We start from the raw sequence: 27351 nt of genomic DNA, 5'->3' as shown, positions 1-27351 counted from the left end.
ACAAGGCTGCCAAAATAACAAAAAAAGAAATCGAACCGCCATTTTGTACAGTTTTGCGAGTGATTTGTTTACTGATAACCACTGTTAATTTCTACTAATTGATACAGCATTCTATAATTTTACGCTAGTTAAAATATTATTATAGGGTATAGCAGCCAACAGTAAGTATTTTTTAAATTATTATAACATTAATACCAATCTTACTTTGGCCGGCAAAGGGAACATCGAACATCACATTCGACATGCGTAATTGCACGTTAACCGGCGAGTGAACACGCTATCGTTTCAGTTACCTTAGTTTCTTACAAATTTTAGCAAATAAGTTCAAGTCTGTCAGTACAAGTACATGCAGGCTAATCGATGAAAGTTTCCATAACTTAACGTCATTAACCCAGATTTGATGCTTTTTGTACCACTTGATGTTATAACAGCAAAAAACTACGCGTAATTATCATTATACATGCATTTTCATTATATTTAGGTTCTGATAACGAAATGGATAACCAAAGAGAGAAAGAACGCGACCGTTCAAAGCGTGGAGACAGGCCTTCCAGGTTTTCAGATGCTCAAAGAGACCGATCTAGTGACCGCGAATCGCGGTCAGATGGAAAACGCTTGTTCGTGTCCAACATTCCATACGAGTTTCGCTGGACTGAGCTAAAAGATTTATTCAAGGAAAAGGTAGGCATAATTTTACTTTATGGGTTTGTTAGAGTGAAACTTGTTGGGGCTTAGGCTCCTTTCTAGGTAATGCAGGGATGCCCAAGTGGATCTTCAATGAAGACTTGTTATTTAAACTTGTTCACAATGATTTATTTGTAAATTATAATTAAATTAAATACAGTGAGTTTGTCATTCAATATTGGCTGCTGTCGGCGGACGTTATATACGCATCCGATCGTTGCCGATCTTCGAATTTCGGACGCAATCGGCCGTTCCGTGACGAAAGATGAGTTCTGAACAAAACTCTTATCATTACTGTATTCTAGTTATTCTTAAAACATACACACACACATGGTAGTGCATACAGACATGCAAAAGCTTTCACTAGTTTTCTGAATAATGTTCTTTTGTATTAATTTACAGTAGTTTAGACACTGTAAGACAAAGGTAAGTTGTATGTGGTGGAAATGTCATGAGTCTGGCACATACAACACATTATCCCTGCTGCAGGAGGATGATTATAGTTCGGTCGCTTTAAGAATGCAATAAAATCATCATTGTCGGGTCTCATAACCAATCAAATTGTTCCTAATCAGAAAGTATGCCTTTATCTGGTTACTGTGAGTTTGACTTTCTAATTAGGAATGATATCATTGGTTACAGGCATGGCTAGGCTGGCAGACAATAATGATTTTACTGCATTCTTAACCTTTGGGATGCGCATGTCAAAAAGTTACCATATAAATAGCAATTGTGACAACTTCATGTTTAAGTTGAATTTAGTTGATTATATATGGAGCAGATCTGCTCCTAAGCATATGAAGGGTTAACGGGAACAAACTATAGACTCTATAGAGTTGCATTTATAGCTTCTATCTTTTTAATTTCTCCACATAAAACATTTTTATCATATTCTAGGTTGGTGATGTGGCATACGTAGAGCTATATAATGATGACAATGGGAAACCACGAGGGTGTGGTGTTGTTGAGTTCAGTAACACTGAGGCCATGAAGAAAGCTCTCTTTGTTATGCACAGATATGAACTCAATGGAAGGAAGCTAGTGTTAAAAGAAGAGACAGGTAACGCATTTTAATTCCCATTAATTATTATTTGGTTAAATTAAATAAGATCCCAATTAATAATAAACAATACAAAACAATATGAATTATTATAGAAAAATCACTATCTATAGATATTGTTTGATATTTTAAGTATTTATCAACCAGAGACAGACTAGAGAGAGGAAGCCTGGGCGTGCGCGACTTCGCCGATAAAATGTAGGAGAGCAGGCTGCGATGGTACGGTCACATAAAAAGAAGGCCAACATGTCTGCGCAGGTCCCACACCAGCGCGCGACCCATCCGCCAGGGGATCAACGACATCCCGTCAGGGCGCTTGCCGTCGTCCTTTGCGATCTGGGGCTCCAGAGCCGCAGGGACGTTGGTAGTGAATGTTAATAAGACTTTGTATGTTGTAGGTAATGAACGCAACAGGGTTGGGTCTGCCAGACAAGGTGGTGGGGGCGGTGGTGGCGGCAACAGGAACAACAGGGATGATATTAAAGATGGGTAAGCCATATTTATTTATTAGTATTACACAAGCCAGTATCACAGTTTCCAAACTACCAAACTGCATGTGGCAGTGAAGGAAAATATGATAAGCAAGCCTCGGATGTTTTATCGCATGGTGAAAGAAAACTATGGAGTTGATATTAACTAAAACATATTCATACTCATACTCATTCATTTAATTAATACCGAAAGTGAATTATAAATAAAATAAATAATTTGAATACAGTTTATTTTTTAAACAAAAAAATACTGCCACGCAATAAATAAAAATAACATTAAGAAAGCTCCCAGTTTGTAATATCCATAGGGCATGAGTGCTTCAAAATGTTGCCAAGCTATGGCGTGTATTGTCCATTTCAAAATTATAATTGTGAAATAAGTATATAATCGCGAATTTTTTTTTTATTTGCTGGCGTAAAACAGGTTCTATTTTGGTTGAAAATTCACTTGTGACTTGAAAAAAATATAGTTAACGGCATAACACTTCCCACTTCGTACTACAAAAATTCTAAATTCTGTTAATTCTAATTCTAAATTTTCGATCTGTCAGCCTGATAAAGGGATAAAAATATTACGGGACTAAGAAAACGAGTGAATATGAGTATGAATATGAGTTTAATTTTAGTTTTAATATCGACTCCATAGTTTTCTTTCATATTACCATGCAATAAAAAATCCGAGGCTTGATGATAAGAAAACCTACATTACATGATCAATGATATTTGAAGGTGAGCATTTGCTAATTGGTCATTACCAGCATGTGTAAGACCATGGTTGACTGGAAGAGATCCCGTATAGGGATAAGTTCGCCTTTGCGTATTGTATATATTTTGTTCTTAATCTGTCTTACAACAACAAGAAGTGGGATCAATGATGATGAATAACATGCTTGATTTCAATTGGCATGCCTAGTTTAATGAAATTTTGCAACTTATCCTATTTAAGCGTTGTTATTACTGTTATTTTAAGTTATTACTGGCTTGCCTAAAAGGCTTGATCTTTTATACATATTTGTATACAGGTTATAGGTACAGGCAATATGAATGAAAATGTTCAGTTACAATTTGTAATGTATTTATTTCTAGTTGGGGTATGATGAAACCGCGCGAACCTGAGAACTTCAACACGTACGGCCTCAGTCTCGAATTCCTCGACTCCATTAATGTTCAGCCGCCGCTAGTGAAGAAAGTTTTCGTTGCCAACGTAAGTTCTTAATCCTAAAGTTTGATTTTTTAAATTCATATAATGTCATAGTCTAATCAGGTCCGCTAGCTGCTAGATTCTATGCCTTCTAATGGCGCTTACTTTGAAATAGATTCAGAATAGTTGCACCAATCACAGTTGACAGACTGATCAACATCAATCAGCAGTGACCTGTAAATTTCCCATGCATATGCAATAATATTTTTCAAACATTTTTAAAAGTGACAGACGGATTGGTTCAACCTACCCATATTGAATGGTGTGTTGATTGAAGTTGAATTTGATTGTTGGATTTATCGAAAATTGACTTTCTAACCTCTTGTCTACCTAGTACAATAAATCACTAGAGACTAATAAACAAGCTCACCAAAACGACTACCTTTTATGATTTTATCAGTGTCATAGCTAGGTGACTAAGGGCCCTGGGGCAAAATAAAACTGGGGCCAATATACATAAATACATAGTTTAAAAAACCGGCCAGGTGCGAATCGCACTCGCCCACGAAGGGTTCCGTTCTGTATATTACGCAAAAAATGGCAAAAAAATCACGTTTGTTATATGGTAGCCCCACTTAAATAGCGGCAACAGAAATACATCATCTTTGAAAATTTCAACTACCTGGCTATCACGGTTCATGAGATACAGCCTGGTCGTTTTTACCCTTTGGGTACGGAACCCTAAAAATGCAAAGCTACTTTATCAATAATTAGGTTTTGGGGCTCTCCCGAGCTTAGGGGCCCCGGGGCACTGCCCCGTCTTGCCCTTTGGTAGCAACGCCATTGCCTTTTATACACTTCACCAAACCTTTCAAGAAAATCTGTCATTACCCATTCCCTTTACAGCTTGACTACAAAGCGGATCGTGCCAAAATAAAGGAAATCTTCAAAATGGCGGGTAAAGTCCGCAACATAGACTTGGCGGTAGATAAGGATGGCAACAGCAGGGGATTCGCCGTTATTGAGTACGACCATCCTGTTGAAGCCGTGCAGGTAAATAACATTTACTATCACTAACACTCCCCAAGCCGACTGGTCCTCGTGGGGAATTAGACCACGACCCCAAACGCCCACACACACATCTCCCAAAAGCCTATGACAGGGATGAGTGGAGAAAAAGTGAGGAGGCTTTCACCCAGCAGATGGGATCTGCAGTCAGCCCCAAAACAAAGTTAAAATAAAGAAAAACAAAAATAATAATAACCTGACTGTAGAACAAATGAAGCTTTAATAATAATAATAAAAAGCTACTAACAGTTTTGAATGATTCACTGTTAGTTTCACTAGACCTATATTGATTTGATTGATTGATGTAATGACGGTCTATATCCCGGTCAATATAAGTCAACTAAAGCTACTAGAACTGAGAATGAGACTACTACTATGAACTGAGAATATTAAAAAATAAAAACCTAGGACATCATAGTCGTTCCCAGTTGCATCTAGTTGGCCATTTGGCAACCTGTAGGCTTAGCACAGGAGCGCCGCGACATTACCTCGCCCGCGAGATAGACTACCCTTTCCTCTCTTATTAATACAGTTAGAAAAAGACAGGAAGTCTAACTCGCGGGCGAGGTAATATCGCGGCGCTCCTGTGCTAAGCCCACTGATACTAAAAATTGGTTTAGGCACTGGTTTTTACAAAACCTGACCTGACCAGAAGGAAAACATTTTATGTTAAACTTATTTAACTTTACTTTAAATGAGTAAAGCCTTATGTAAATATCTGATAAGCGTTTCATATTTCTATGGGTTTTATTTTCTATTACACAAGTCTCATATTCGTCCTGAAATAGTACCTATTTACGGCAAATCCGTAGACAGAATACCTAGAGTGAAAGATAAAATATATGATTCTTATTAGAACTGATTAGTTGTGTTCTTTGAATTGATGTGTTAACGAAAATTGGTATTACTCCTTCTTTTTACAGGCAATATCCATGTTCGACAAGCAAATGTTACATGAACGTCGAATGACAGTCCGAATGGACCGAGGCAATTCAGAAAAGTCAGAATTTAGGCTGCCCGAGGGTCTAAAAGGCATCGGCTTAGGCTTAGGACCTAACGGCGAACCACTAAGAGATGTAGCGAGGAATCTGCCTCAGAACTCCAATGGGCCGAATTTGAACATGAATAATAGTAACTCTTCGCTGGGGACGGGAGTACTGGGGGCCGTGCCCACCGCCAGCGTGGCCCTCAACGGGCTAGGGGCTGGTCTAGCGGCTAACCCACTCACCACCAACACATTAGGAGGAGGATTGGGATTACAGGTATTGTACTACTAACATGGATATTTACTTGATCACTTGATCAGTGAATCTTATGTCCTTTGCATTATGAAGATAGTATTTTGGTGATGGAGAAAAAACTCGCTCATCGCTGCTCGTTTTTCGCTACTCATCATTGGAAGTGCAGTTTCCAATAGTAGATCTGTCGCACCATACATTACCTTATTTTATACCTACCTGTTAGAAAAACCGTTTTCTGTTCACACCTCTGTAAAAATCTACAATATTTCATCAATTTACAGAAACGTATCCATAAATCATTGGAAAGTGGACTTTAATGCTTGAGAAAATGATATAGGGAGCGTGAATGAACAGTAGGGGGCAGCAGTGAGCCTCCTGTTTATTGTCGCAAAGTGTAAATGTCAAGTTTAAGCTTCCAATTTACACCACAAGATGGCAGAACCTACAACGCGCATTGTAGGGGGACACCTGCTTTGGGGCGTGAAGTGTGAAGTTTAAGTTTCTGATCTAGGCACAAGATGGCAAACCCTCCAACGTGTCCCCGTACAGTTTAATGATTTTTTTTCTATTGTACAATTCAATTGTTGTATGTCATAAGTATAAATCCGTATCAAAAAATCCATATCAAGACAGCCTTCTCTTTTCAGGCTCTAGGTCTAACCGGGCTAGGCGCCCTCCAGAACCAGCTCCTCCAGCAAGGTCTGACCGCCAGCGACCTGGCCACCATGCTCACGGCGCAGGCGCAGGCGCAGGCGCAGGCCCAAGCGCAAGCGCAAGCCCAGGTGGCGCATTCGGCCGGTGTCGGGGTCAATGTGAACAGTGGCCTGAACCTGAATAATGACTTGAGCGCGCTCGGGAATAATCCTCATAGTAATGTCATGGGAGGAAATTCTTCTATGAGCAGCGGGCCGCTTTCAGGTAAATATATGAGTGTCTAGTAGGTACATAACATCCCTGTTGCCGCCGTGCAGATCTCGACGACTCAAATAAAATTAAAGTAAACTGATTATATTCTTCCAAGGTATTGGTTCACAAGGGTTAAGACCGACGGTTAAAAAGTGTAGAAGTGGTGGTTATTGTATGGAGGCTGATGAGAGAGTGATCTAGCAAAATTGAACATTAAAAAAAATCGGCCACGTGCGAGTCGGACTCGCGCACCGAGGGCTCCGTACTTTTTTAGTATTTGTTGTTATAGTGGCACCAGAAATACATCATCTGTGAAAATTTCAACTGTCGAGGTATCACGGTTCACGAGATACAAACAGGCAGACGGACAGCGGAGTCTTAGTAATAGGGTCCCGTTTTTACCCCTTGGGTACGGAACCCTAAAAAAGTGGTTTAAAAGGTGCCTCTAATTGGCCGCGATACAAATTATGAGCGCTTCTATTGCGCTTTAGAAAAAGCTTCCGTATACTAGACGAGCCCGACGGCTGCGTTTAGCTACTGCATTGGGAATATTTGTGCTAATTTCAACCAAAAGGGTACTTATTTTCGCTTGTCAGTAAGGCGCTATTTCCATATAGCTTCAATTAGAAATCAACCTTATCAACAAGCCAGAATGGTACCTTATGGTTGAAAACGTCACATTTTACGATTTTATACAAATAAAAGATTGCGTTTGCAACAATCCCCTGGCCCAGACATAAGCCCAGGTAGCCCAAGCTGCCAATGATGGTGTAAATGTTTGCAACAATCCCCTGGCCCAGACATAAGCCCAGGTAGCCCAAGCTGCCAATGATGGTGTAAATGTGTGCAACAATCCCCTGGCCTAGACATAAGCCCAGGTAGCCCAAGCTGCCAATGATGGTGTAAATGTTTGCAACAATCCCCTGGCCCAGACATAAGCCCAGGTAGCCCAAGCTGCCAATGATGGTGTAAATGTTTGCAACAATCCCCTGGCCCAGGTAGCCCAAGCTGCCAATGATGGTGTAAATGTTTGCAACAATCCCCTGGCCCAGACATAAGCCCAGGTAGCCCAAGCTGCCAATGATGGTGTAAATGTTTGCAACAATCCCCTGGCCCAGACATAAGCCCAGGTAGCCCAAGCTGCCAATGATGGTGTAAATGTTTGCAACAATCCCCTGGCCCAGACATAAGCCCAGGTAGCCCAAGCTGCCAATGATGGGGTAAATGTTTTCCCGCCACATGTCCCGATTGTTAGCCATGGAATTTGCCAATAGCCCGAAAATTGGCATTAAATAATTTTACGGTTTAGACTCACTTGTTTTAGTGACTCGCGTGACATGAAAGGAGACCTAGGCTCTCCGAAACATGTCGCGCGAGTGACTAAAACAAGCGAGTCTAAACCGTAAAATTATTTAATGTTAATATGTGACGTTTTCAATCAAAAGGTACCACATTGTCGGTTGTCGATAAGGTTGATTTCTAATTGACGCTATATGGAAATAGCGCCTTACTGACAAGCGACAATAAGTACCCTTTTGGTTGAAAATGGCACATATGTCTCATAATAGTTTAAATCCGAAAATTGGCCATCAAATTCGGGACATTTTTCATTGCAAATTATTTCTTATACGTTGTTGTTGCGGATATACGGATACTGATATGTTATGAACATATTTTAATATAAGTTTTAATTTCCAGCTTCAAGCAGACAAATGGTGGGAGTGACCGGATCTGGACAGGGCTACGGCCGGGACTCCAGCATCGTCCAGCAGAGCTCCCGCGACAAGTCGTCCGACATGGTTGCTATCACTAATGTAAGTTACAATCCTAATATTTGCTATATTAATAATGTACCCTTTGACAAATTAAGACAGATGAAGAGATTTGTGTAGAATTAACCTACACTAATAACACACATAACAAAGTTCTTGGTGGCAACTACTGGGAATTAGTTTTCTCATCTTTTACTAGTGGTAACTGCTGGAAAGAGTAGTACTGAGATTTTTTTCCCCGTCGTTCCCAGTGGTGAAAGGTCAGGAAAAATTCCCAGCTGTTACCAACGTGTTACCCAATTAAGGCAGTCATGTCTATCTCTCTTTTTTTCGGGTAAAAATACTATTTTATACTATTTTGTTACTGGAAACGTATTTTTTACTCGATTGTATCAGAAGGAGGGTAACGTTTTTCGAGCGTGGGTATGTATATATGTCCAGCCCGGCCCAAACGGCTGGACGGTTTTTGATATACAGGATGGCCAAAAAATAATTGCATTCCCGTTGCCAGGGAGGTTTTGGGATTATATTGAGCAACATTTACTATGGGATCAACCCCGAAATCGCGAAAAAAATTTGGCCGTTTCATACATTTTGGCTGGTCCATGTTCTATGGGAGGGTATTTTTTTTTTGCGGTCTTGTGGTTGGTCCCATAGTAAAAGTTGCTCAGTATAATCCCAAAATCTCCCTGGCAACGGGAATGCACTTATTTTTTGGCCACCCCGTATATTACTTGAACGTTGTCGTACACGTGCTATACTCGTACGTATACGTACGTAGCTGCCGCCGACGGTGACGTGGCAGCTGATCCGCGAGAAGTTCAGCGAGTGCGGCGACGTGAAGTTCGCGGAGATGACCGGCGCCGACTCCGCCATCGTGCGCTTCCACAAGGAGTGGGACGCCGAGCGGGCCATCAGTATCCTTTACTACAACACCACTTACTAATATACGAGTATCATATCAAAACGACTTAGCGCTTTCTCATCACACACGTCACAGGGCGGACACGCTATACCTACATCAAAAATGACTTGCGTTTCTGTGTGAACGGCACGTATACGCGGTATGCATCATAGTGTAAGTTGCTTAAAAATAGTACTGAGCGGCCGGCAAACGGCCGTCAATCTGCTGTCGCGGGGCGAGGTCATTCGAGCCGGGGCGGGGCGGGGCGTGGCCTTTCTGTATGATAATACTATTACTTATTCTGTGCCATAGTCCTAGTATGGCCCCGAGCTACCGTTGGCGCTAGTTGCATATGCAGCTGTAATGTTCAGCCTCAGTATGGTTGGACCGGACCGATACAGAGTTATAAGTACGATGCTTGTTTTATATAAATAATTTTAATTTAGTAGTTATGTTTTATCTTCTTGCTGCGTAACTTTTTCTTATCTGTTATTATTCTCTTAAGAAGAAAAGTAAATAAAGAGTATAATAATAAATAAATATTAGGGAACATCTTACACAGATTAACCTAGCCCCAAATTAAGCAAAGCTTGTACTATATGTGCTAGTATATAGATAAATAAATACATACTTATATAGGAAACACCCATGACTCGAGAACAAATATATGTGTTCATCACACAAATAAATGCCCTTACCGGGATTGGAACCCAGGACCATCGGCTTCACAGGCACCGCTACACCGCACACGCTACCCACTAGGCCAGACCGGTCGTCAAACCGGTCTAATCATACTCTAGATAATATTGATTTAAATTATAACAGCGATTACAAATAAATTTTCTTAACGTTATCCTCAGAAATGTTCGACAGGACCCGTATTGACGGAAGAACTATTGACGTCCGATTTTTCTGAGACGAAGAAACAAGGTAAGATTGTTATTTTTACACTATGCATTTGGTCACAGATGTTTTTACTATCATGATATTTTACATGCTTTTCATATTACTTCTGAAAATTTTCATATTTAAATACAAGGATCGAAAACATTGTCAGTTTTTGTCATTAGTTATTAGTTACCTTATTTCACTCTTATCTCCATTTAGACTGTACAAAAACTTGCGATTTTCGTTACATTGCGGGAGCATTCCATCGTTACGTAAGGGACATTCGGACCCATTGTTTCGACTTTCCGAGCCTGGTTCTTTTTTGGCTTGCGTTTTTATAGTGCAATATTGGCATCATCTTAAAGCTGCTTGTTTTCTTTACTTAATAAACTGTTTAATTTACTTTTACTATAATACGCAAGTCAACACAAATAATAATACAAAGCAAGTAATAATACAACGTAATTCGGAATTAAAGCAAATATTTCGTTAGCGATTCGCATGAAATATACGCCAATACTTTGTCCTACACGTAGACATTGCATAAAGAAAGAATTTTGTAAAAAAACTAGATGAAAAACTTACCGTTTTCATGGAATGCTCGTGCCTGCGGGAGTTATTTGGTCAATCGACTGAATTAATTGTACTCTGTAATTACCAATGTATCGAATATTGCATGCAAAAGGGGGCGCCACAAGCACACAATTGTCATATACTTGGAAATTTCGACCAACGCCATCGTGACCGGGATAGCAGAGCGGTTCAGGCACCTGTCCGGTAAACCGGGGACGCTGGTTCGTTACCAGCTCTGGACACTGGAGGCTTTGGTCATTTTTTCCTTCGTATATGACATTTATTTCAGTTTATTGCATGCAAGTTCTGAAAAAGGTGTTATCGGTGTTTCAAGTACTGACCGAGTTAATTATTTTTTCAATGTTTTCGATGTTTGTTTGATCTATAACAAATACGCTACGGTTCTTCGTCTGGATCTCGACTCTGCTCTCGTAGGTACTTCGTTCCTGGGTCATAATTTTCAAAATTACAATTGTCTCCGGGATGTTTTGACTAGTCAAAGGCTTCTGTTTTGGACGACAACATACAGTGATCCACAAACGAGTAATTTTTCTTTAACTTGACCAAGCATTTCTGATAAAACTGTACGGCTTCCTCAAATAACGTAGATATTTGGTTTATAATTATAATCTGTTGCACGTACAGTCAGCAGCAGAAGTTGCTAAGCGGGCGAGGTGTTCAAAATCATCATCATCAGTCGCGTTAAGATCATTTTAAACAACTGGCCCGCTGAGCAACTTCTGCTGACTGTTTGATTTTTGTTGGACTCTCAAAAACAAACAAGTTTACAAAATTTTGTAGGGTAATCGTGCGTAAAAAAAAAAACATACTTTTTAACAGAGTCGCTTTGCATTTAAGTCGGTACTAGAAAATGACTCATCATAATGAAGATCCACCACCACCTTCCAGCTCCATCATCAGACCCTGAGTATTATCTTGCGTCAAAGATCTTGTTGAGACGAATCAAACGAGCCCAAACACGATGTGATTTAGTTGCATGGTTGATTGGTACCGGTGGCCACCTTCGAGCTCTATCATCAGACCCTGAGTCTTATCTTGCATCAAAGATCTTGTTGAGCAATCAAACGAGCCCAAACACGAAGTGGTTTAGTTGCATAGTTGATTGGTACCGGTGGCCCCAACCACCGGTGGCGGTGGTGGTGGTGGAATCGTTTGGATAGTTGGGTGGATTTCAGTTGAAGTGAATCATTCGGTCGTGTAGGCGTGTAACGAGTAAATTAACTGATGTAAATGAGTCTTTTCCGGTCCTTTTGATCCGACTCTTCGATATCTCTTGACAGTTTTCAAAAGCAAGGAAAGTCTGACAAGATTCTATTTGGCCCTGAAATAGTGTTGCTACAAGCAGCTTACACATGGCAATAATGTGCGTCATGTTTAGTCAAATAAAATGTAAGTACCTATCGGTCAGGTCAATGACTAATTTCAAAACATGTTATTGGACCTTTTATTATTGATGTACTTAAATGTTTTATTATATTCAAAATAATGTTTTTTGCATCTTTGACCATCTATTTTGGCATTTTTGTGGTAAAATCGTTTATATTTGCGAAATATTTTCTTCTTGTCTACTTACCACTTAAACTTCGCAACATGGCCAAGGTCAAATAAAATCTTGTCAGGGTTTGCTCGCTATTTTAAGAGCTGCGTCGGTCGTAGTCGACAGTGGTCCAGCTATAACCTTCGCCTGTCAACACGACTTTTTTTTTGTACATTAATGGTGCAACATCAGGATTATATTCTGAGTTTGTATCTCCGATAACACTGACAGGCAATCCTTACACACGATCTTGGTTAACCGGAGATTCTTCCTTCAGCTTAAACAGTATGTTTTTTTTGTGTTTTCAGGAGTGTTTCAAGTTGATCTGTTGTGGGGTTTGTATAACGGCTGCCTGCGTAGAAAACTTTGTTCTTTACTCTCCATGAAATAGTCCACTTTGTGTTTGACAATCAGATTAGTTATGTATCTTAAGTTTAGTGTAAGTTGACGGTTTGCTATTTGCGTATTTTTAGTTTCTAATGTATTTGTAAGATGGATTATTTTATTTTTGAGTTTAATTGAATACAAATCTAGGACTTAGAATTGTTTAAAAATAGGTTCGGTCTTAAGAATGGGTCGATCTTTGTCTTGAACTTGCGTGATATGCTGATGTTCGATGTAATATTAAGCTGGTTCACGATTCACTTGTTTCACTCCCCTCATTTGGGATATCACACTGTAATGAATATTCATTTATCTCGTATATTGCGCTTTTACTAAGGAAACTACCGGCAGGTGTTATGGAGCTCAATTGGACATTAATCGTGTTGTTTTATCCACAATTTGATCAATTGGGTTTCTATTGAAACATTTTTTTGAATCGGGTACTTTTATTTGCTTACAAATTATAACTGCGACGAATATAGGTTCTAGGATACCTTGTGGGAGGAGACAAGATTTTTTCGAAACCCTTCTTATACAATTTAAGTTAGTTTGCGTAGTGTATTGTATCTTTAAAACGAGCCAGTCGGCACAATTGTTAAGGTCTAATAAATATTGTTCAGTCATAACTTCCATTCACATGCAAAAGTATAATTGAATAAATTTTAATGTATTGTGTACAATGAATTTTTATTTTTGTCGCTCACGTGGTTATAGCCCGAGTATTTCTGCAGTGAACTAGAAAGATGGCTCAAGAATTCTATCGAGTGCTTTCTAAAAAGTTCTCGATGTTATTCGATATTGAGTTCACTGTTATTATTCGTTAAGTGTGATCCGAAAGGACGAATCTACGAGAAAGAATTGAGAGGTTGGTCAACATGGTGGTTTTGTCAAGCTCTCCACTCTTACCACGTCTCGCTTGAACCCCACCGGCCTCCTTCAAAGATAATTTTGGTTCTCCAAGGGATGATGTCTCGAAGAATCGATTCCAGCGATGTCGTTCAAGCCTCAGAATAAGTGACACTAAATGGTAAGTCGCCTGCCATCGAGCCCTTATAGTTTTGACGGTTTGCATGGGGATTCTTTTGATCTTACGTCCGTGCGCGTGCGCAGGGTATCTATGTTAACTACGTTGATGCTGCGTTCGTTGTTCGTATCTGCCTATCTTCTACGTTGCTTCTAATAAAATTTAACTGTCACTACAAATATTATGTTTTGGCAAAGCGCTTTGAGTTTATATCTAAAATCACGACGGACGACAACAATTACCATTTGTGATTCTGAACAACAAGAAGTCTTAGTAGGATTGTTGTTTCTAAAATTGTACGTTTAAGTGTTTAAAGACTTGGTAGTGTAATGCAGGTTCCGCTTTCCATTTGGAATTAGGTATGTGCCCATACAGTATTATCACCATTATATATTTCATTGATGCTTCTATCTATACTTGTTTTGAGCTAATTAATCCTGTGTTTGGGCCAATTTATATAAAGCTGTAACACTTTTAATTTCGATATTTTGGTACTCAATTCTTTCGATCCTTAGAAAAACTGTCCCAAAATTTTTATGTCCATTCCGTTGCCATTTTTCATAGACTGTATTTGGCAACGGAAAGGAGGGATTAAAAAAAGACTGAAAGTTTTCGGACACTTTGTCTCCTATTAGGATCAAGAGAGCTGATTCCGAGTAGAAGTAACATAAAAAAATCTAATTCTAAAGTGTAATGTACAACTAAATAAAAATAATGGCCTATTTTTAAAATTATCTACCCAATACCGTTGATGTAATTTATATTCGTGATACTACTGTAACTCGACCAAGTCTCGCCTTTCTAAGGCAGGGTACCTATTTGAACAATCAATTTAATGTTAGTGACTTCTATGGGTCGAATACGAGTTGGGTGTATGTGGATATCAATATTTTCAATGTGGGTGCTCTGTTGGGCATGAGTTTGTATGGACAAATATTTTGACATCCAACATTTTGCTTTTATAAGACCTTCATAGATGTTAAAACACAAGTATGTCTTTATACTTTTTATATTCTTGTTATTGTCTAGTATTGTGCTATTTTCAGGTTACAAGATGGATTAAAATAAATGGAACTGACCATTCCTTTGACCTCCATTTGACCGCCAAAGATGTCAACTGTCGGGCGCGGCTACAGATTCACTTGCGCACACGATAGCCGTGGGATTTAAAGGGTCAAAATTGACGGACCCGCCTTATTTGGTAGATGGTTAACAGAGGATACGATGCCCAAGGAGATAATACGAGGGGCGACTGTAAAGTTCTAAGCCTAAGGTACTTCGAGGTTGCATATGCGTTAACAGACCACTAAAAATACCATTTAAAAAGGAAATTATAAAAAATAAAACAAATGTCATTTATTTTATTATGTCTCGTGATATTCAAGGATATAGTTTATCATGTGTTTTCAACGCATATTATAACTATGAAATTGAAGTCTGTAAAAAATTGAGCACCGTGCTGTAATTAAGTTCCTCACGAAAAATAACAAATCACCGCAAAGTATTTTTGACGAAAAGCAAAGGCATTTTGTTTTTGCAACACTAACGCACCCGTTCACACCGCTCGTGTTGCCAAGCTTGCTCTGAAGGAAACCGGCTTCAAATAAATTTACCACCTACCCTACAGTTTAGATCTATCCCGTAGCGATTATTTCCTATCCAGTAATTTGAAGAGACTTAAGAGGAAAACGATTTGGAAGTGATGAAGAAATGAAAACAGCTGTACCTACAGGAACATTATGACAGCCAATAAAAACTAACGTTCTAAAAGCATTTCATATAAAAAAATATAAATGCATTGAATTATAGGGAGATTATTGAAAAATAAAAATTAGTTAAATTTTATTCAATAGTTTTTTCTATCTTAGGCTTAGAAATTTTCAGTCGCCCCTCGTATGCTCGCGTTGCTGCAAGCAAAGGTAATTGTTTCTGTATGTGTTTTGGGGTAAACTACATGGGTAGTTATTAATTAATGTTTGACAATCTAGTTAACATACATACATTCATCTATATCTATAACAGTCTGAGGAAGTTGCCACAATACTAACCCAAACGCTACAAAAAACAGAGGAATGGCTACAAGCCAACAATCTTGAACTTAACCTAAATAAAACAAAACTCATACAATTCAAACCTTATCAAAAACAAGACTTGCCAATCAGCCTTACTTATAATAATATTAAATTAGAATGCATAAAATCAACAACTTTATTAGGGATCGACATAGATACTAGTACCAATTGGAAGCAACACATACAAAACCTGACGAAAAGGGTATCGTCATTCATTTATGCCCTAAATCACCTCAAACGCGTAACGGACTTAAAAACAGCTCTTGCAGCGTACTATGCATACGTTCACTCCAGATTATCCTACGGAATCGTATTATGGGGTAATAGTACCGACATAGATAAAATATTTATTCTTCAAAAAAGATGCATCAGAATAATGGCCAACATTGACGAAATGGAAACCTGTAAGCCATTTTTTGTAAAGTATAAAATACTCACTCTTACCTCTATATATATTCTAGAGACCAGTAAATTTGTAAGAAAACATAGCGAACTATATTCTCCTGAAACACTACCCAAAAGAAACGACCGAAATTTAAATAAACTGAAACTTCCCTTTTCTAAACTGAAACTGTTCACATCTAGCCCACACTATATGTCAATAAAAATATATAATCACCTCCCAAATAACATAAAAAACGAGAGTAAATTAAGCCTGTTTAGCAAGAAACTAAAAACATTTCTGTTAGATAAATGTTACTATAATATCAGAGAATTTTTTGAAGACATATAATATCTCTTTTGTGATACTTGTGATCGTAAATTGATTGTAATTGTATTTGATATTGTGCATGGCAGATTTTATTTAAATGTAAAATAATTAATTAATTATTTGGCACATATGTAAATAATAAGATGTATAATTTTAGATTAAATAAGTATGTTTCCCTATGTGGAACTATGTTGCCGTGCCCTAACAGGGCGTCACATGAACAGCTTATATTTAAGAACACCGGTACCTGCTATGTGATATGCAATAAATGATTTCAATTTCAATTTCAATTTCATCTATATAAGGGAGAAAATTTAATAAGCAAAACGTACCCAGGCGAATAAAAAAGCATTGGTTTCGACTACTTTTGATCTATATTTCTAATAACAACAAGACAATACATATATAACATCTAAAACATGATATAGGTATTTACTTAATCCATTTTATTTCTTTGCAGGTTACTCCATTACATTCTGGCTAGCATGGTGATATTTTGAATAGAAGTGTAGTTTTTATTACCTATATAATTTATTTTTATTACGATTATATACCCACTTTTTCTGATTATTAAAGACTGAATACAATTGATTACAAACTTGTGGTCATTTTATTTCTTCTTCCTCTCTCTGAGCTTGTTCATTTTCTCGACGGCCCACTTGGTCAGATTAGATATTGGGATCCTTATGACTGTTAGTATCAGTTCAAGCATAGATATTACCGAACTTCCGATACAAAGGTTTATTACGCCTCCTGTTTTCACTGTAACAATTATCGAATTTAAAATAATTTCACGGTTTAGACTCACTTGTTTTAGTCACTCACGCGACATGTTTCGGAGAGCCTAGGTCTCCTTTCTCAAGCACTAATAGTGCGAGCAGCGTTCACGACGGCCGTGTATTGCGACATGTCGCGCGAGGGACTAAAACAAGTGAGTCTAAACCGTGAAATTATTTACTGTAACAATTCGTAACCTTAAGATTAATGGAGTTCAATTCTCATTTTTGTGCAAATAGTGCACGTATTTTAAGTCGAAAATTGCTCGGCATGTTTCACTCCGTACCGAGTAGCATAATCGGATGCACGCGTTGGCGGACCGATGCAGACTGAACTATTTTCGACTTAAAATACGTGAGTGACCCGTGTTAGTTAATATGTCCGTGTCTCACGGAAGTTTTGTTATTAAAATAGAATTGGGAGACGCCAATGCCGATGTACTTAGTAACTGTTTTTAACACTGCTGATAATAAGTTTACTTGTACGATGATAAAGAGTGATTGCTTCTAGAGTAATCTAGTTCTAGACTCCCCGTAAACCGGTCTACAATTTTGAGAACAACGAAACTTAAGTTTAGCCTTAAGCGAGGCTTAGACTACTTATTGCATGCAATTTATGTTACAATGCCGACTAGACTGCATTCAAAAGTTTAATTAGATGAAAGTTCTTGCTGGTCTAAACCTTGCTTTATGATTATATCCAAGCGTCTGGCACATGTTAATCGGTGGAGACCAGAATGGCAGGCAATCTAACTTGTATCAGTAAGTAGTGTGCAACTTCGGAGGGGTATGATTTGAGAAGTCAAGTTTTAAAATTCCTTCTGTGGCCTAGGCTATAACCGCGGAAAACGCAGTTCGCAATTTGCGGTTATATTTCTCTGTGATAGAACATATCACTGCGACTTATTTTTCAAACCTGCCTAAGCGAGAAATCTCCGATCGCTTACCTCTAAGAGTAAGAAACTTTGATTAGAGAAAAACCTCTATGAGCGAGAAAAAATATTCTGGCCCCTTGAGCTCTCGCTTATACAGGTTTGACTTTGTGCTCCGAGCAATGCTGAGCCGAACTGAGCCGAGTTCGTCCGAAAGGAGTGTCTCCCCACTGTCTCCACTGGTGAACGCAAACTGGCCACATTTTATATTCATTATTCACGGCTGCGATATGCACAACACTGAAACTAGGCCTGAAGCTCTATCAATAGACATTACTCACAAAACATATCAGGCGTACTGAAAATGAACTCCCGCATCACCCTTACTTTCGGGAACCTAGAAATGCCGATCCTCAATCGGTTCATGTCTGACTGCGATAGAATACTTTCTGCGTCTTTCAAATAGACGTGCGACTCGCAGTCGCTCGGACAGCCGCAGTCCCTCGAGGCTCTTGGTAAGGAGGGAACGTTCCTGTGTTTGTGGAGAGTGTCGTTGGTCACAGAAAGTCGCAGTATTTCGTTTTTATGCTGTAAGACGCAGCGGAGTACAGATAAATCGCAGATTTTTTCGTGATCTGAAAAATAAGGTAAATAGTGAGATTAGTGCATGAATGCATATAACTATGATAATAGTTAGGTATTTGTTTTACAAGATGGCAAAGTTATTTTTCTTTGTTTAATTTATTTATTTCAAAAATACACTTTAGGACTACTTATACAATATTTTCGCCAAACTGAAAACAGTTTGTTGGCGAATAGTGCGCTCTCACTTTTATGTGTACTTTCTTGAGTTTCTTGAAATACATACAGAGCACAGAACAAACTGTACTGTGAGACTGACCTAATGGTTTGTAGAAATGCGGTACGCATCCGCAAAGCGTCTGGATCATTCTGATTCGGCACTCCATCAAGCAGTGGTTATACGAATATATTGGGTACCTCTTGGTCAGAGGCTCGTCCAAGTATCTGAAAATTTAATAAATTGTATCATAGTGCGTTCACAATTTATTTTAATCATTAAATGATATGATAATACCTCTTATATTTAGAAAACGTGGGGCAGATATTTGTCAGAAAATGTTTGTTGACAGTTCGCTCTTTATGGACGTATATCCCACTTTACTTTCGACAAATTACTTCAAAATAAATTGATACGGCATTGCGTTCATAGATGCTTAACATTATACGCTAAAATTAGGTACATGTAGTAGTACCTGTAATACTGCCACGCACATGTAATAATTAATGCTTATAATAAAGGAACTCGCCTGCATTTCTGTATAGTGACGGGCACATACCGCAGCGTGTCCGATATCTTGACGGTCCACACTCGGTTACCAAAGTACACGAAGCCCTCCGTGTCGAACGTGTATGATGGTGGGGTGAGCGTATATCTAGTGTCCATATAATAAGGTTCATAATAAATGAACTCGCCTGCATTTCCGTATAGTGACGGGCACATGCCGCAGCGTGTCCGATATCTTGGCGGTCCACACACGGTAGCCGAAATACACGTAGCCCTCCGTGTCGAAAGTGTATGATGGTGTGGTGCTGAGGGCGATCTCGTCGGGGCTGTGCACGTATACCTACCGACATGAGGGTCATACACATACAGAAATACATAAGTTTTATTCTCGTTCGCAGTCGTTTCTGCTTGTTAAAAACCAATGTATGTGTGTGTGTGTATGTATCTATCCTGTACCAACATTTATGTCTCTGTTTGACCTAATGGTTGACTGGTAGAGAATGCCTTTTGGCATTAAGTCCGCCATTTGTACATTTTTCTTTGCTTGTGCAATAAAGTTTAAATAAATAAATAAATGTAGAATGGGTAGCAGATCGTAACTGGTGAATTTCCAATATGACTTTAAACTCCGGTGGCCGTTCAACCCCTCGAACGCTTTGTCAAAAATTTGCTACTGAATTAATAACCTTGAAATTGTAAATTAAAGTTCAAATTGTCTGTGACGTATACGGGACAAGGCATTCGAAGAGTTCAGAAGTGTAACGCTCTTACGGTCCCCTAAACCCTTATAGTGGGACGATTTGCTGTCTATGGATGAGGTCTTGGTGGTTCAGTTGGCAGAGCGCTGGAGTATCGATCTAGAGGCCGTGAGTTCAAGTCTCACCCAAGGCAGTATTTTTACACTTTTAAATCTATTCTAAGCGTAATAGCATCGTTCGCAGATGTTTCTGCTTGTTAAAAATTAATTTACCTTGTACTCATCAGCATAATTTATTATCTGAGTAAAGAAATCTATGTCATGCGCCGAGAGTTCTATGTTGTTTTTAACGTACGCCATCGTCTCGTCTTTCCATTTGCTAGAAATACAACGGAAAATTCGGTATGAGAAGAAAACTTCGCTGTGTACTTTATGTTGTCATATGCTTTACTTTGTAATGGAGTGAGGATTGCAGACGAGATTTTCTATCTTAATACAAATCTTGGAGAGAAAATTGGCTGGTTGTTTTTAGTAGGTAGGTACCTAAGTCATATAAGAGGAATTTGACGGGGCGGTATTATTTTATTTGGTCCTCATTACAGTTAATTTTAAATTTAATGGTAATGTGATCTGAGTAACAAAATTAAATTGCCCACAAATTTTACGTTAAAGTAATAGCGTTTTCACATTTTCCAATCCGATATCGGAATGTCGAATGACCCTTGAAAGAAGAAGCTGCTGGAGAATGCTTTACTAGATAGTATTAAGTACTAACATGTACATCATGTTAGTGGTTTAAAATGGAGACCTAGGCTCTCCGAAACATGTCGCGCGAGTGACTAAAAATACGTGAGTGAAACCGCTAAGTTAGTTAAGTTAATATGTCTCACTCTCACGATAGTTTAAATTCGATTAAACGAATTTTATTTTTATTTATTTATTTTACGGCATCAAGTGCTTTTATTTTTGCGTTACCTAAAGGGCCCTCCACACTCGTGCGCGAATTGCGGCGCGAAGCCGCGCACGCAAGTATGGAGACTGGAGTCTAGTTCGCTAATCAGCGATATTCACAGACGTCAGAAAAGTCACAGACGGAGCGATAATATATATGCATATATTGGCAGATACCGACAGATATCTGCGAGTAACACTAAGCACCACACTCGCAACGTTACCAAAATATATATCGCTCTCTGTCTAGCATTGTGAGAGAGACGAAATATACCAAAATATATCATAATATACCGAGCAGATGCATGCAGATGCCTTGCGATTAGATATCGGCAGATACCAAAATATACATTACAGCTTCGTGTATTAAACAAATAAACACCTTTTTTTTTGTATTCTTTGTGTATTCGACATGTGATTTCGGATCGGACAATGTGAAAATGCTTTAAGTTTGACTTTAAATAAAAGATGGAGGGAAAAAGTTACATGAGTAAGAATGAATTCTGTATGCTCTATTACTCTAGACAGTCACCAGTCACCTGTGTGTCTCTGGGTTACTTACAAGGGGTCGTGGAAGGCAGCAACGTTCGAGTTAATGACATGACACATGCCCATCTCGGTTAACACCGCGTCAACGGTCACTGGCCAGTTGGTCTTCGTCATTACCGTCCGGTTCTCGAAGCTCTCGAACAGCAGCCCGGCTATTCCTGCGTATTCGTTCGGGCTTATTAACTGAAAAGAGTTTTGGAATAAACGTTAGTGTACCAGTGCTTGACACCTCTCCAATAGTTAACCTCTTGTTCTATCAATAGAGGCACAGGGCGGACACGCTATACATCAAAAATCACTTGCGTTTCTTTGTGTGAACGACACGTCTGTACACAAGGCATGCGTCATTGTTGGAGTAAGTTGCTTAAAAATAGTTGAGCGGCCAATTTGCTCACTACTGTCTCGGGGCGAGGTAATTCGAGTTGGGGCGGGGTGGTGCGTGGCCGTTCTGTATGATAATACTAATTACTTATTCTGTGATAGAGGTTAAAATGGGTTGAAAACTTTTGGAATTAGAGCATCTATCTACACTGGAACGTTTTCAGTGAATATGTCCGCAGTAGGTACCTATAAATACATTGCAGATGTTTTCTAAAAATGACCGGTATACAAAATGGTGAAATATATTGTTTTTATTTTATAAAATTTTACACACAACTCACACAAGTCAGCAGAGCACATGTGGTATCATATAGCTACATCTTAAAATTTAAAATATGTAATATAGTGGCTCTGTGAGCTGTAGAACTATGAAACGACTAGGTACGTTTAGCCCGCGCTTTCCTGTTTGTATTTCAATATTTTTATAATTATTTTTTTAATAATTATTATTTATATTAGAGTTATTATTATACTTGTATATTAAATATGATTATAGTTGATGAGTCGAGTGGGAGAATAAAGGGTTTATTATAGATGATTAGTGTTGATGAGTCGAGTGGGTGAATAAAGGAGATAGCTGGTTTATTTATATTTTAGTGGTGACGTGTCGAGTGGAGGAATATTTGAGTACTTACACTACTTACCATGTTGAATGGGAATTTATCTGATGAAATTTAATGAGATTACATGTATGTAATGTGAGGGATATATATTTATACAAGTTGTGTTATGTTTTTGATTATTGTATTTGAAATTATTAGTTGGTTTTGTGTAGAATAATTGTTTTCTTTTGGAAATATTGCTTTGATTGAAATAGACTGTAATCCTTTACACAGGGACCCCCCCCTACTTCAGTGAATGTTTGCAAACTGCGCCATGATAGCTCTTAGGCCAGGATTACACTTGTAAGTTTTATTTACTTACGTAAGTAGGGACAAAGCTATTTGCTAGAATGAGATAACGATATTCATATCTCATTCTGTAGTATAGCTGTGTCCCTACTTACGTTAGTAAAACTTACATGTGTAATCCTGGCCTTAGCTAAGTTGACGAAATTTGGCTACTTATTCTCGAGTAAAAACTAAATATCAAAATACCGCCTAAACCAGCGATACTAATTTTCTGTATATTTTTGCCATTTACTCTGTAAACATGTCTCACAAAGAAAAAAAACTTATCGATACGAGTATTTATTTAGGAGCGAGCTATTACGACGCCGCCATTTTGAAAAAAATCCAAAATCGGATCAACAAAAAAGTCTTATTTATAGAATATGGTCACAAAATTTCACGAGAATCGGTTGAAAATTGTAAACTGTAAAGGAGAACATCTGGGGATACCGGACGGAAAGCGAAATACCCGGGGAGTCAAAACGTAAACCTTTGCTACGTTTCGGTCATTTATTAAAAATATAATAACAAAACAAAGTTAAGCTACAACATAATCTTTCGCTTGCTTGGGACTCAAAATTAGCACTCGAAACAAACACGAACTTTTGCGAAAACTTTAGTGTTACCTTTACTGTCTCCGAGTTTTGTAAAGCAAGCTTATCGATTGTGTCCAAAGACGCCGTTGCAACCGACCAAAAATACGAGTACAAGGTCTTGCCAGTCCTCAGCCGCGTCTCACTGGAACAAACGGAATTAACGGCTACTTTCCATTAGTTTAACTAACTCGAGTTGATCTGATTATCCCTTCGAACTTGGAAGGACAGTTGGTTTGTTCAGATTAGATAAAACGGCCGTGTCGCTTCTGCGTGCAAACGAAGTGCAATTGGCAGAGAAAGTATTTGTTTGCTCCTTTTGAATTGGAAAGTGTTTTGATCTTTAATTTAATATCTAAATTATTTTTACATAATATTAAGGTCGACGTTAATGCAACTAAATATAACTAGGGTCATTGCGTCTAATTGAGTTCTATTTTTAAACAACGTGAATTACAAGAGCTCCCGTCATCTAGTGTTAAACGCCTGAGCTACTTGGAAATAAAACGTAACATAGAGGGCGTTCCGATCAATCGTAATTCGTATTCGAGAAATAAAGAAAAGACGTAACAATCCCATGGTGGCATTTAACTTGGTTGACCTAATTTAAATAAATACAATATCAACTTTTCTATTTTAATACTCACTTAAGTAGCGCACTGAATAATTCTTGATTAATTTTGCCAGTAGGACACAGTGTGATAGCCGGGTAAGAGACGTTCCAGTTGAAATAATCCATCTCCACACTCATCACAACTGGCGATTTCTAGCAACACAAGTAACAAATATTAAGTAGAAAAAATACCTTAGAAATAAATATAATTCCGTGTAACTAAACCCGTCAACTTTTGGCCCAGAGGGTAAACTTAGCCATTGCGAAATTACGGACAAAATATAAATGACGGGTATAAAAGGATAGAGGCGGTATTCAGATAAAAAAAAAAAGATGATTTGTTTGACATAAATTGACATAATCTACAGCGACGTAGCGCTAAGAGCGTTGTTATGTAACAGTTTACACAGTTTATTCAGCTTAGCTTATTTACTTGCACATAATAAGCGCAGCGCATAATTGCTCGCACCACCAAATACAGTGATGCATGGGATTAGAAATACCTAGAAAATGAGATTGAATTTGTAACTTTAAATTGGCCTCCAGAACGGCTTCCGAAGCGTTAATGGAATGCTCCGTAGTTTCATTCAAGTACAATAAATGGCGCCCAACGTGGGGCTTGAATAATATATGACGTCGAGATAAAGTCGCGCGCTCTATAGTAAGACGCGCACGTAGTCTCATGTTCCGTACAATTAATTGTAGCTAACATCAGTTAATTCGATAGTAGGTATTGTAATTTTTGAGGTATGTTTGTAGCTTTAATTTAATAAGCAGCAAGTTTACTGGATAAAGTAGTTTTGCTGCTATTATTACGTTAAATGAAGTGTACTTTGAACTATTAGGCGTTCCAAGATTGAGGCGCTTAAATTGTGCAAATTGTACAGTTGCTGTTTAGTCTCACCTAGGCAAGCGAGAGATGTACACGTGCGTTAGCACGAGCTCAGTTAGAGCTCGAGTTAGAGCTCGTTAGAGCTCCCGATCATCGCAAGAGAAAGAGAACTAGTGTAAAAAAGACGAATGGTAGGTAAAAATTAATCAACAAAAAAACGATTCACTCGTAGGTAATGATAAAAATATGGAAGTATTTATGTGCTCCTTATGAGTATAAGTTACCTTTCTATAGTTATATACCATCACTGGGTACACACTAAAAATGTACGGTACAGTTCTTAAAATAATACTTACCAGGAATCTTATGTATTGCGTGGTCAGCAACATGGTTGCTATTGTCAAACATATTACAAAATTCATCAACCAGTATGCTCTGCGAAGTAAAAAAATAACGTATTAAATTTAGATTTTACTTAATATTCTTTTTTTTATATTTCTTAACCATATACTAAAATGAACCCACCATTGTATTGTGAGACAAAAAACCAAACGAGGAATGTGAGAGCACCAATAATTCGAGTTGGAATGAGTGCCTACCAACCCCAAAATCGCGAAAAAGAATTTGGCTTTTTCATAGAAAACGTCGACATCAGATCAGCCAAAATGTATGAAAAAGCTAATTTTTTTTCGCGATTTCGGGGATGGTCCCATAATAAAAGTAGCTCAGTTTAGGGAATAGAATCGAGCCCTGAATTTAAAGCCCCATGGTCAGAGACACACCTTATAAAAAAAAAAATACCAACACAACAAGCCACTTGTTTATATCAAACCAAATCAAAATCGAAGACAATATTAATCCACTTGTGATACACCTACACAAAATTCTACCCAGCCACAGCCGTTATATATATATCATCGTCAATGGGCGTTTTCTAAAATAAATATTAAAAATTGATCCTGGTGTTTTTGAGTTCTTTCAACTCTGGATCACTAGCATATTCAATCCTGATGTTAAAAAAATGTCCCAAAAATTTGTATGAAAATTGTACATTCCACTACGTCACGCACATAAAAGTGAAAAAAAAAATGATCACACTAAAACGTGACGTAATGGAATGAAAATTTTGGGACATCTTTTTAATGGAAGGATGGAGAATGCTGTCGATTCTGAGAAGAATGAGGCCCAATAAAGTCCAGATTTAAAAGAATCATGTTTTCAATATTTATTTTAGAAAACGCCCCAATACGTCTACGTAAACATATCCCATAAAAAATCAGCTTTTTCGTAATTTTCCCGCGACGGTGATGAAATGTCAATATTTACCTCTCCAACCAATGTATTTCCGTGTTTACAATATAGGGCAACCCATGAGTCGTCGAGCTTCGTAATTCAGTCCGTAAATAGTTGATAAGTTTCTCTCTCTTCATTTTTCGCTTTTCTTTGATCATCAATAGCCTTTCATTAATCATAATATGTGGGGTTTCAATTAATTTATTAGTTAGTGTGATAATAGTGTCCCCTAGACGGTAGAAAATGGAATTATGGAGTTGGACGGTGTTCAGCGCTAATGAGTCAGAAGCTGAGAACTAGGGCGTCCCTAGAGAGGCCTTCGCGTAATAATTATAGCTTTCATTTATAACTGTAGTTTAGCTTTAGTACGGGTGCTCTTTATGGTACAATATTAATTTATATCAATGTGTAGTGTGTTAAAGCAAGTTAACAACAGCAATACAGTTTCAAACTTTCTAAACTTACATTCCGTGATAAAATAGGATCGTATTTTAAACAAATAGGAGACCTATTCGAACTTTACAAAACTCAACTTAATATGAGATACGACATTACTAATATCAAATCAAGTTGTCACGTACAGATGTAGTGCATAATTATTTTCCTTCGTATTTTCACGGAAACGTACGAACATGTCTTACTATTTCAGTCAGTCTCGGTACAAAAATCACTGAGGTTGACTGAAGCATGACAATTATACGAATGTTTCTGAGAAAATACGAAGGAAAAGTTAGGTTAAGATGCTTTTTATATTTGTTTAAAAAAATGAGCGTATCGTCCCATCAAACGTGAAATTTTGGCAAATTTTTATTGTAAAATTCTTAGTATTAAGTTTTCGCAAAATAAATAAATAAAATTGTAGGTAGTTGATGGGTTTCTTTAAGCCATGGAGAATGCTATATTCTGCCTTTCATTTGAACAAATTATTTAGATGTAAGTAATTTAGGAATAATATAATTTGCAAATATCTCTCGAACGACTTATATGGCAAATGGGTGCATTTTCATTTAAAAATCTGTTGGTAGTTTTCTTAAAATCCTTCGTTATGCCCCACTGTTGGACAATTAAAGTGTCCCCTGTCTTCCGCCACTTATCTGAAGATATTAACGAGTTAACGAAA

General features: G+C 38.1%; 2 protein-coding genes across 3 annotated transcripts; one reads left to right on the top strand and one right to left on the bottom strand.

Annotated features, from left to right (window-relative positions):
• Positions 1–9: 9 nt before the first annotated feature.
• LOC134748812 (heterogeneous nuclear ribonucleoprotein M-like) lies at positions 10–17051 on the top strand. Of its 2 annotated transcripts, XR_010128434.1 has the most exons (13): positions 10–161; positions 482–681; positions 1582–1744; positions 2143–2233; positions 3322–3439; positions 4283–4429; positions 5368–5706; positions 6333–6603; positions 8290–8405; positions 9145–9280; positions 10128–10197; positions 14741–15613; positions 16939–17051. XR_010128434.1 is itself a non-coding variant. In XM_063683617.1 (12 exons), the coding sequence occupies exons 2-11, from the start codon at positions 496–498 to the stop codon at positions 10181–10183; spliced, it is 1623 nt and encodes a 540-aa protein (XP_063539687.1). In that variant the 5' UTR covers positions 10–161; positions 482–495; the 3' UTR covers positions 10184–10197; positions 12595–13350. The 2 variants fall into 2 exon arrangements, 1 of the variants encoding a protein (XP_063539687.1); XM_063683617.1 differs by lacking the exons at positions 14741–15613; positions 16939–17051 and adding an exon at positions 12595–13350.
• Positions 17052–17088: 37 nt separating this feature from the next.
• On the bottom strand, positions 17089–26639 carry LOC134749072 (acid-sensing ion channel 5-like). Its single transcript, XM_063683978.1, has 10 exons — positions 26265–26639; positions 25295–25373; positions 24138–24259; positions 23527–23638; positions 21643–21833; positions 20403–20508; positions 19621–19772; positions 19028–19152; positions 18468–18761; positions 17089–17240 (listed from the first exon to the last, which is right to left on the bottom strand). The coding sequence occupies exons 1-10, from the start codon at positions 26408–26410 to the stop codon at positions 17089–17091; spliced, it is 1479 nt and encodes a 492-aa protein (XP_063540048.1). The 5' UTR covers positions 26411–26639.
• Positions 26640–27351: the final 712 nt, after the last annotated feature.

Source organism: Cydia strobilella, chromosome 17 (assembly GCF_947568885.1).
Source record: "Cydia strobilella chromosome 17, ilCydStro3.1, whole genome shotgun sequence".
Classification (NCBI taxonomy): Eukaryota; Metazoa; Arthropoda; class Insecta; order Lepidoptera; family Tortricidae; genus Cydia; species Cydia strobilella.
Note: the sequence above shows the minus strand (reverse complement) of the source record. Positions and strands in the feature narration are given on the sequence as shown.